At 37.4% G+C, this 11,454-nt stretch overlaps 1 protein-coding gene across 2 annotated transcripts; it reads right to left on the reverse strand.

Moving 5' to 3' along the window:
- Positions 1-7,920: 7,920 nt before the first annotated feature.
- LOC127117776 (uncharacterized) lies at positions 7,921-9,628 on the reverse strand. 2 transcript variants are annotated; one of them, XM_051047887.1, is made up of 2 exons: positions 9,376-9,628; positions 7,921-9,262 (listed from the first exon to the last, which is right to left on the reverse strand). In XM_051047887.1, exon 2 carries the CDS (start codon positions 9,249-9,251, stop codon positions 8,067-8,069), a length of 1,185 nt encoding a protein of 394 aa, XP_050903844.1. In that variant the 5' UTR covers positions 9,252-9,262; positions 9,376-9,628; the 3' UTR covers positions 7,921-8,066. The 2 variants fall into 2 exon arrangements, with proteins under 2 accessions (XP_050903844.1, XP_050903852.1); XM_051047895.1 differs by having other exon boundaries at positions 7,921-9,265.
- Positions 9,629-11,454: the final 1,826 nt, after the last annotated feature.

Raw genomic sequence — 11,454 nt, forward strand, 5'->3', positions numbered from 1 at the left:
GGTTGGGTGTATGGAATGTTTTGGTTGTATGTTTGTGTGTTGGTTGAACGGAACGTTTGACGGACAGGGGGTTGTGTGTATCCGGTCTGACACTGTTGTTAGGGGTTTGATGTTGAGGTGTCAGGTGTGTAAGTCATCTGGCGTGGGTCATACAAGTACATATCCTTGGCGATGAACTGAAAACCAACCGATCTGTACTAAGTCATATAAGTACGATTTGGTTTTTCTTCAGTTGGCATGACTGCGTCAGTTAACATATGGTCATGACAGTGCTTCCATTTGCGACACTCCGATCTGTACTAAGCCATATAAGTACGACTTGGTTTTTCTTCAGTTGCCATGACTGCGTCAGTTAACACATGGTCATGACGGTGCTTCCATTTGCGGCACTCCGATCTTGCGAAGCTTTGCCATGGATTGAAGTTCCATTGGTCGTTAACTTTGCGCAGATGTCATTCTCCTAGGCTGGCTGGGGGATCTGGGATATTTTGGGGCATACCAAACTGCAGCTTCACACGATCACTGTTGTGCATCTCCACAGTTGTGAACCGTATTATCGGTGTGCATGCAGTCCATACGGCCGCGTCTTCAGCGTTGACCTCATGGTCATGATCCAAATCAAGGTATGGACGCCAAATGAACTGAAATGTGAAAGCAGATAGGACTATAGTCAATGTAGAAGAAGTTAACAAAATATAATGAAATAATTAAGTTATTTTCCTTACGTCTGTCGGTCGAAGGTGATCCAACAGGTTGCGATACTAAGTAATACAGTGTCTTGGACATCTGTTGTAACTCATACCACGTGCAAACCATCTACACCAAAAAGTCAAAAAATATTAGTTAGAGGTAATAATCTTTAAATAAGTAAGTAAAGATATAACAATTTAAACAACTTACTTTTGTGCATACGGAAATGTGAAAGGGTTGTTATTGACGGGTGCTAGAGATGATAGTCTTGATCAACCCCATGCTTGTAGCAAAACAGCACATCCAGAAAATATAGATGTGTCTTTGTGTGAGTTTTTGCACAAGGAGCTATAGAGATAGGATAGACAAGCAGATCCCCAACTATAACTTCCTATTCTATCTATATGTCTAAGTAGAGGTAAATACATAATATGCATGCTAGAATCACTACCTTCGGGAAATAAAAACGACCCAATTAACATCATAATGTAACACCTAGTTTTTATTATTCGAGCATCTTCGGTAGAATGCTCATCTAAGTATAAACTATTATAGTACGACTTAAGGCGTGAAAGTAGTATACCTTGACCTCTTGCATTATCATCTAACAAATCAGTCTCCAAGAGATCCATGCAAATTGAATTTGCATAGTTGGTTTTACCATTAACAACCTTACCTTCAATGGGTAGTCCCAAAAGCATGTAGACGTCTTCTAACGTCACAGTACATTCACCGGTTGGGAACCAAAATGTGTGTGTCTCTGGTCTCCATCTTTCGCATAAAGCTAGAATGAATTTGTTATCTAAGGACCAAGACAAAATCTTGCTTATATGACCAAAACCGGCGAGTTCAACATAAGGTTGAATCATCGGGTCCATATGGACATATTCGTGGACCCGAGTTCGGAACCTTGATACATCCTATAAAAGAAAGAATAAAAAACTTGACTAAGTTGGTATGTTAAAATAAAAAAGGGTTGGTGAAGATGAAAGATAAAAAGTTAACAAAAGAAAAAACTTACATATGTTGCGATGTTTGCAACCGTTCTTCTATGTGATTCGCCCATTGTGAGGATAGACATTTTGTCGGGCGGTTGGTGTAGATGAAACTACAAGAAGTTGTTACAGATGAAATTGTAGAAGAAGTATTGTAGAAGAAGTAGTGAGAGTGATGGTGTGGAATAAGTGTTGATGGAGTGGATGTATTTATAGGAAAATGGATGGGAGCATGAAAAGTTGTGCTTGCATGGTGTCTCCACTTGAATTGGCGACCATGTACAACCTTTATGAGGGGTCGCCATTCAAATTAGCGCCTCCATAGGGACATGCATGCAAGACCTAGGTCTGATTGCTTGGTTTCGAGGTCTGAATGCATGCTTTGACAAGGTGTCTCCACTTGAATTGGCGCCCATGTGCAAGGAATGAGTGGGCGCGCCAATTCATTTGGAGTGTGTGTCTGCATGTCTGACACGTGGCTATCCAATCTTTTGCATGCTGAACATGTCACTTCTTAGTAGCTTGCATGGTTGACACATCATTTTGGAGTAGCTTGCATGTGCGACACGTCATTTCGGAGTAGCTTGCATGTGCGACACGTCACTTCGAACTAGCTAGCATGTGAGACACTTCACTCCTCTATTTAAGTGTCTTACTATCAACATCCAAGACACTTCACTCACATTCATCTGCAGTAAGAAAATAGTTTTCATCTGCACAATGTCATCTTCATCATTATACAGTGTCAACGTTCACTGCAACAGTGAAACATACGAGTCTAAGTTATATGGTTTTTATTTTCGAAACACCGACACCATTAGACTCACAATCAAGAGAAATGCAACCTTCTTGCATTTGAAAAAAAGAATACAATCCTGTATAGGATCGGGTATTGTGTCAAAGATCACATATCAAAATCCAATTTTTTTAGAATAGTCAATGCAAGTATTTCCCCCTTAAGGTACGAGGCGATGAAGATGTTGAATACATGTTTGTTAGTCATGAACGTTCAGGCTGCAACTGTATTGAGTTGTACATTACTCTTCAACCATGTATACCATCTCAATAGTCTCAACTAACCAGTCAGGATGAATCTGGTGAAGATGATCCACAATGGTCAGATGAACTCAACCCAGAAGCAGAAGCAGAAGTGGACGTCGTTGATGAAGAAGAAGAGGAGACCGAGATGATGATCAACCACCACCAACAACGACGATGAAGATGATGATCAACCACCACCAATACCTCCTAGTCATGTCTACAATCCGCCTCAACATATGACAAATATGTATCTTCACGATGATGAAACATCCAACAGTGTTTTCTATAATCCGTATCCGAGATCAGAAGGCGAATTAAAGGTGGGAGACATGTTTCGTACCAAAGAAGAATGTGTTTTGGCTATCAAAAAATTCCACATGAACAACTCTGCTGACTTTACAGTGAAACGCACTGATTCTAAAAGGTATGTTATCGAATGTCGTAACATGCTTTGTAAGTTTCGTTTGACTGCGTCTTACAAGAAGAAAAACGACTCTTGGGAGATCGCTTCAATAGACCCACCTCACAGTTGCATTGCAACTAACGTTGAACAAGATCACCGTAAACAAAGCGCAATGTTGATATGTCAAGACATTCTGTCGTTGGTTAATAAAGACCCATCAGTGAAGGTGAGTATAATTATATCCCATATCAGAACAACATATAATTATACTCCATCTTACAAGAAAGCCTGGATTGCGAGGACAAAGGTTGTTGAACAAGTTTTTGGCAACTGGGAGGATTCACACAAGGAATTGCCACGGTTTTTATGGGCACTAAAAACATATGTCCCAAGAACTGTGGCAATTATGGAGACATTGCCAGCGATGATGCCAGACGGAACCTGTGCTACATAGAATCTTTCACCGTCTCTTTTGGGCATTTGACCCGTGCATCAAAGGTTTCGCATTCTGCAAACCTATTATTCAAATTGATGGCACTTGGTTATATGGAAAATACAAGGGTACTTTGCTCATGGCGGTTGCACAAGACGGCAACAACAATGTCTTTCCCATTGCCTTTGCTCTTGTTAAAGGTGAAACGGTTGGTGGATGGGGTTTCTTTCTTCGACATCTCAGAACGCATGTGGCTCCACAAGTCAATCTCTGTTTGATTTCTAATAGACATGCTGCCATTGAGAGTGCCTACAACAACCATGACAACGGATGGCATGATCCTCCTTCTACCCATGTCTACTGTATCAGACACATTGCACAAAACTTCATGCGTGCTATAAAAGATAAGAATCTTCGCAAGAAGGTGGTGAATGTTGGGTATGCTCTAACTCAACCGTCATTTCAATATTATCGTGATGAAATTAGACTGTCTAATGAAGACGCAGGGAGATGGCTAAATAACATACCAGTAGAGCAGTGGACAAGGGCATTTGGCAGAGGTTGCCGATGGGGCCACATGACAACAAACATTGTGGAATGCATGAACGGGGTATTCAAAGGAATTCGAAATCTGCCGATAACCGCCTTGGTAAGATCAACCTATTATAGGTTGGCTTCTATGTTCGCAACCAGAGGTGAAAGATGAAGTACAGTGTTAATGTCCGGGCAAGTATTCAGTGAGTGTTGCATGAAGGTCATGAAAGAGGAGAGCATCAAAGCTAGCACACACGCTGTAACAGTCTTTGACCGTCATAGGCAAAATTTCAGCATCCAGGAAACAATGGACCACAACGAGGGGAGACCAAATTTAGCCTACGATGTTAGACTAAACAGAAGTTGGTGCAATTGTGGAAAATTCCAGGCCTTCCGCATACCTTGCTCCCATGTCATTGCAGCATGCGCTTATACTCGTCAAAATGCTTACAACCATTTATCTGATGTGTACAAGGCTAACACCATCATGAATGTATATAATCAAAGCTTCTCAGTACTACCAATGGAGGATTATTGGCCTCCATATGAAGGTGATATTGTTTGGCACAATGACGAGATGCGTAGAAAGAAAAAAGGAAGGCCAAACAGCACACGTATCAGAACAAAGATGGATTCCACAGATAAAATGATAAGATTATGTAGTATCTGTCGTCAACCAAGACACAACAAAAACAACTGTCCCAATCGAGGAGCATCATCTAGGTCTTAAGCTTTTTGTAACATTGTATTTCTGTAACCTTCAATCAATATATATCATTAAGTTTTTATTACAACGAGGTTCACAACAAACAACAGTACAAAATAAGCTATCAGAAAACATAAATATTTCTAACTGATTACAACAATCAAATTGATGTCGTCTCGACCGAACATCATTTCCCTAGCATCCTTATCAGTCTTCATTCGCATCCAACCAAAGATACTGTCAAGTCTCTCAATATTTCTAATTTTCCCCCTTCTGGTATTTTCCCATCTAACCAACGAACCAGCTCCCTCTTCAGTTGATCGAACGTAGTGATGTTCCAGAACAGCATCAACATCTGAGGTTTATCTCTCGCATAAATCACCTTTTCGTATCGGCGACGCACACCAAACATGATTGCCAAATGATTATATGAGATGTGAAACAATTACTCACACAACGTATCTATTTATAACACAAAAATTGCATTTTAGGAGGAGTCTCCAATTGAATTGGCGACTCCTCTTAAACCTTACACAGGGGCGCCAATTGGATTGGCTAGGGCACCTGCCCTAGCCAATCCAATTGACGCCTCCATTAGAGTTTTAAGAGGAGTCTCCAATTCAATTGGCGACTCCTCCTAAAAGTGGGGTAGTTTGGGATTTTTTTTGAAACCAGGGGTATTTTGAGAATTTCCTTGAAAAAGTGGGTTATTTTTGTAAAAAAACCTTAAAAGAATATACAACTTTTCAAAACAATGACATTATATTTGTTGCATCGTCCAATCCTCTTCGTGAATCAATTATGACACAATTGAGATTTAAACTCGCCATAAAAGATATGCGCCATCTCAATTATTCAATTATGACACAATTGAGTTTTAAACTCGTCATAAAAGATATGCGCCATCTCAATTAATTTTTGATTATTTTTGTCATCAGACGTTCTAAAGATCTTTTTCTTTCTCTGAAGAAATACGCAAAATAAATTATAATGAGTCGGTATACTCTCTTCCAAGCCATCATCTACATTAGTAGATACAAAAGCGAAATTTAATGGTTCTTCGGGTAACTCTCACCAGGATCCAACTAAATATCGTAACCTTGCTGGAGCATTGCAATTATTGACGATTACTCAAACCAACATCTCATATGTCGTTCAATAGATGTGTTTATTTATGCATTATCCAAAAACACAACACATGTATACTTTAAAACACATTATTTGATATATTCATGATAGCATAGACTTCGACCTCCATATGTATCCTTCGTCCATCAACAAACTCATCTCTTAGACATACCCGTCTAAACACCAAAACATCTATCTCTATTTATGGTGTTTATCTTGGTGATAATTTGATGTCATGGTCCGTCAAACTTCAACATACCTTGTCTCATTCAAGTGTACTGAGAAATAACTAATGTAGTGTCTAAATCATGTCAGCTTCACACCTTACTCTTCAACTATGTTGTCATGTCACAAAGCTACGTTGTGGTCTATTGTGACAACATAAATGCATTTTATCTCTCCGACAATCAGTTCAACATCAACGCACCAAACATATTGAAATGGATATTGCGTGAGAAAGTTGCTCACGATCAAGTATGTGTTCTACACATTCGTTCAAGATTTCATATTACCGACATATTCACAAAGGGACTTTCGTTGCAACTTTTTGATGACTTTCAGAATATTCACAATATTTGTTCACCCCATTTTCGATTAAGGAGGTGTATAGGCATGGCAACAGGGCAGACCGAAGACGATTTTTACCTCTCCAAATCCAAATCCGAATTCCCAAACAATCTCCGCTCCCCGCCCCAAACCCAAACGGGAATGGAGAATTAAAATTCAAATTCATCCCAACGAGTTCAGGTATCCCCGACCCACCACCATCCATTTAATAAAATCAATTGTTTAAATAAAAATATTTATTTTTAAAAAAATCAAATTATATTACAAATAATAAAATAAAACAATCTAAAAAAATTTCATCCATATATTTCGAATATTTTAAATAATTAATACAAATCAAAATATCAAAACATTGACCACTTATTTAATATTCTAAATTATCAAAAATAAATAATAATGTATATAATAAAGTAAACGGAACGGGTTTGGGGTGGGTACTAGTATCCCTATTATCCGACCCGTCCCCATATTTTATAATCGTGGAAAAACCAGATCCAGTCAAAACGAATTTTCCCCGTCAACTTCGGAGCGGATATCCGCGGGTACGAGTTATGTTGTCATGCCTAGAGGTGGAGGTCTATAACATTTGTAAGGCATTTCATATAAGAAGTTGTGTCGCTGTAATTCATTTCAGCTTTAATTTCAGTATCATCATTTAATAGACACAGAAGAAAGTTTGTTGATAATGTTACCACATAGACTATTGTAAGCATTGGTATCCTAGAACACAGGATAGAGTAACAATTGTGTCTGATTGCAAGATTGAAAATCCTTTAATCTGCTCACATCTATAAAAATTAATGCTAAATAAACTGTCTAATTTGCATTACAGAAACTCAAGTTTTCTGTTTCTTTGGTTATATAACTTCCTTTCCTTCAGTTTCACACAACATGGGTACATAAATAGTTTTATGATGGTACTCAAGCTGAAACACTTTTGAGAACTCTTCAATTAATAGCTTAGGAGTAATAATAAGTTTAAGACTGTCATCGTCCAAACCATGCAAATCAAAAGTTCTATCATCATTACACAGCAACCGGTTGGATACTTCCAACTTGACGGTCGCGTTTTCCATACAGAACAATCCATTTAAAGGGACTCAAATCTGCCTGTGACATTGAGTGCTAAGCCATGGTAGGTTATCCATTGAGCCACTCTTATACCTATAGCTGCCACTTTCTCATATCTTGATATACAAATATGTAATGAAGAATAAGGAAAATAGAGATTATCGACAGTTAAATTTCAGTATTTGTTTTAAAACATAACAAAGTCAAGCACCAAGTGAATAAGCTCTAATAATCTGTATAAGTTGTAGGATACTAAATTGTCAATTATGATAAAATCTTATCCAACCCATTTTGCAGAGGATCAGTAATAGTGTACTAGTCATCATGATCTAATTCGCTACGATCGCAAGACTTGAGTAACAAGGTAAGTTTGATAAATAAAATAAAAATAAACATGTTAACAATTCATCTTTTGTTCGGCCAGCGCCAACATACATAACTAAATAGAAACATAAAAACCAGTTGTGCCAACAAAGATAAATATAAAGATTACCTAACCTAACTATGTTGAATACTTGGCAACGAAACTAGGCTGTTGGTGTGAAGCCATACCTCATGACTGCCCATATCAATGTCCTCAATCTTTGTGAGTTGTCTAGTATTGACATTGTAACTAAAATGCATGGTGTGTTTGCCTCTAGGCCAATTTTCTTCTGTCCTTGGAAATATAACTACTCGAAAGATGATTTGATCGTGGATCCAGTAACGAAATAGAAGAAGCAAAATAACAAGGTCAAGACCGCAAGCAGCCACATAATCAAACGGTCCCATTTCATGATAAAATGACCATTTTCCAGAATCAAAATCCAGAATGTAGATTTGATATGTTTCATTACGAAGACTACGGACAGTGCAAGAAAGTTGATTTCCCTTCCATAAGAATGTCGTAAGAGAACGAGGTTCCACCACAGGCAAAGGGGGAAGTGGAAATTTTCCTACAATAATTTCCTTGTCAACATCCAACACAGTTATTTCATGGTGCATAGATATCCAGTAAAGATAATTGGCTCCATCATAAAGTGGTTTCCAAATATTATCCCAGTTTACCGGAGCTTCTTTTCTATCTATCTCTTTCCACAAGTTATCTACTCCAATTGTTAGCACATAGAAAACATAATAAAAAGCACCCGAAACCTCCACGATGTCGATGAAGAACAACTTGAATTTAGCAGTGCGAGGAACACAAACTATATTAAATTGAATTGCAAGTAACGGGCCTTCTCGGAATAAGGGTAGCGGAGGAAGTTTAAGGCAAGACTTCACGACTGGGTTCACGAGGAAAGCTTGTGTTTGTGCAGGATTCCAAGTCCAACAAAGCATGAGCAATATGCCATTACAACTATCTATAACCATTCCGGCTATTAAAGGCGTTCCCAAATCAGTCCTTTCAAATTCAAACTGACCGTTGGCATAATTTTTGATATGCAAGTAATAAGAACGAGTTCCAAAGTGACGATTTTCAACGTAAAGACCGGGTTTAGAAAGCCGTAGACATGCTTGAGCAAAATGGGAAGTGCGAATAGTAGTTGCCCATTGTTTGCAAACATACCTTGCAGAGTTGAGCAGCGAGTTGAGAGGAAGCAAAGCAAGTATAGGAAGCATCAAGTCTTGATTGAGAAACAACTCTGAAGAGTCGGAATCATGACTGTAAGTGCTGCTGCAGTTTTTTACAACTCTTCCCATTATTGCTGATCCTCCTTAAGCAAAGAATTATAGGTTAATAACCAATTTTAATGAGTAGATTGAGTTACCTCTTTCCTTAATTCGACTCTGTAAAATTGAAAAAGTAAACACGAAGCATGAATACCGTAAAAGGTTTGGTTTGAAGGAAGAAGAGGGAGGGAGGATATTGATGAAGGAGGTTTGTTAGTGTTGGAAGGTGAAGATTGGTTGCTCAGCTCTGATGGTAGTGACGATGATGGGTTGAACGGAGGATCGAAGCTTAGTTTGTTGTTCGCCGGCGATTATGAGGTGTTATGGGCGGCGGTTGTCGAAGGTTATGGAAGAAGAAGATCCCCTCTCTTCTTTTATACACCAACAATATCCCCCACCCTTACAATTTATACAAATTGGCCATTATACCCTTGTTTTAATTGTATAAGTTAGAAAAAGTGTGCGTACCTAAAGTCTTGAATACAAATTGTTTGATCTATGTAATCTCTAGGAGGTCTTGAAGATAGGTTGTTCTGTCCATATATTTAGGGGTGTTCAAAACCAAATCAATCCAATAGAAAACCGCAAATCAAACCAAACCAAACGGTAAAAAATCGCATTTGGTTCGGATCCGTTTGGGTCATTCTCTAAAAAAACCGTACGGTTTGGTTTGGTTTGCGATTTGTATTTTTCAAACTGAACTAAACCAAACCAAACCGCATTATGTTACAACTCAAACTTCAATTATCCCACATCCAATCCAAAACTCAAACTTAGTATGCCTTAATCTTACAATTAAAAACGATTTTCTCTTACTCACACTTAGGATATCAATTTCAACCTTCTTAAATCTCTCCCAGTAGTATCGCACATTCTTCTCATCTTCTTTACCATGTACGTTTCACTTTTTCTACTCTAATATTTCATCTCTTATGTTCTTTCTTTTTTATCTTTTATGTTACTATTTTCTTTTCCAATTACGTTTTTATCGCACATTTCTTCTCAATCCCGCATCTCATATGTTCTTTTTTTCATCTTCTCTAATCTCTCATCTCATATGTTTTTTTATGTTTTATTATAATGTCTTTGATGTTATTTTATTCTACTATTATATATATATATATATATATATATATATATATATATATATATATATATATATATATATATATATATATATATATATATATATATATATATATATTTTTATTTTTTTTTTCTTCCATTTTTGTCTAATCTAATTTTGTGTATATTGAATGCAAAGTTTTTGTCTAAATATGATAAGTTTTTATGTTATTTAGTAATGTATGAATGACTAAATACAAAGTTACGTTGTTCTCTATAGGTGTATGTATGACTCAATAAAAATATTGTAAAAAATCGAACCAACCGAACCAATCCAAACCGCATTGGTTTGGTTTGGTTTTATTTCTAAAAATCAACCGAACCAAACCGAACTGCATGCTTTTTTCTCTTGCGGTTCGGATGATTTTTATCGTCAAAACCACCCAAACCGCACCGCGAACACCCTACATATATTAGTCTAAAAGTCTTATTAGTAAGTTTTTTGATCCAATCATTTTTTATTGTTATTCATGGGAGGACTTAAACTTAAGTTATTAAGTTTTGCCAAAAAGTTAAAGGGCATAAGTCTTATATTAAAGACTTATAATAGTCAATTTTTCTTGACCATATGTCTTTAGTAATATGACATTTGAGAGAATGTTAATTGAGGAGCGTTAGTTAAAAAAACATAGTCGCATGTTTCATGTCATTCGTTTGTTAAGTATAATTCAAAATATAACTGCATTTAATTGGACTTGTGCCTTATCTATGTAGACATGATTAAGGCATAGTCGTGCCTAGCTATTATACATGAAATACTTGCAAGTACAATTGAAAGCATGAACGCCTGGAGTCGGGCTTATATTTTATCAGTTATGATCCAATAAACAAATACATCAAACTGTAGTAACGATTCCCCTACATAAGCACGTTCCAATCACAACCGGATACAACTAGCTCAGTATTCCACCAAGATAACGTGTGCATCTTAACACGACACACTCTCAAATAAAGCAACCATGCACGGCTTCGTAAAAGACTTAAGGTCATTTACACATTAAGCAAATATTATTTACTGCTCTCTGTAGCAAATAAATCGAGCAAATTCCAGAGCTCGAAAGCAAACCCTAGCTCTCCTCAAATCTCAGTCGGCTAATAACTATGGTTG

This window comes from Lathyrus oleraceus, chromosome 1 (genome assembly GCF_024323335.1).
Source record: "Lathyrus oleraceus cultivar Zhongwan6 chromosome 1, CAAS_Psat_ZW6_1.0, whole genome shotgun sequence".
Taxonomy (NCBI): domain Eukaryota; kingdom Viridiplantae; phylum Streptophyta; class Magnoliopsida; order Fabales; family Fabaceae; genus Lathyrus; species Lathyrus oleraceus.

Coding starts and splice junctions, on each gene's coding strand:
- LOC127117776 (XM_051047887.1), bottom strand. CDS start 9,251: ATGGGAAGAGTTGTAAAAAACTGCAGCAGCACTTACAGTCATGATTCC.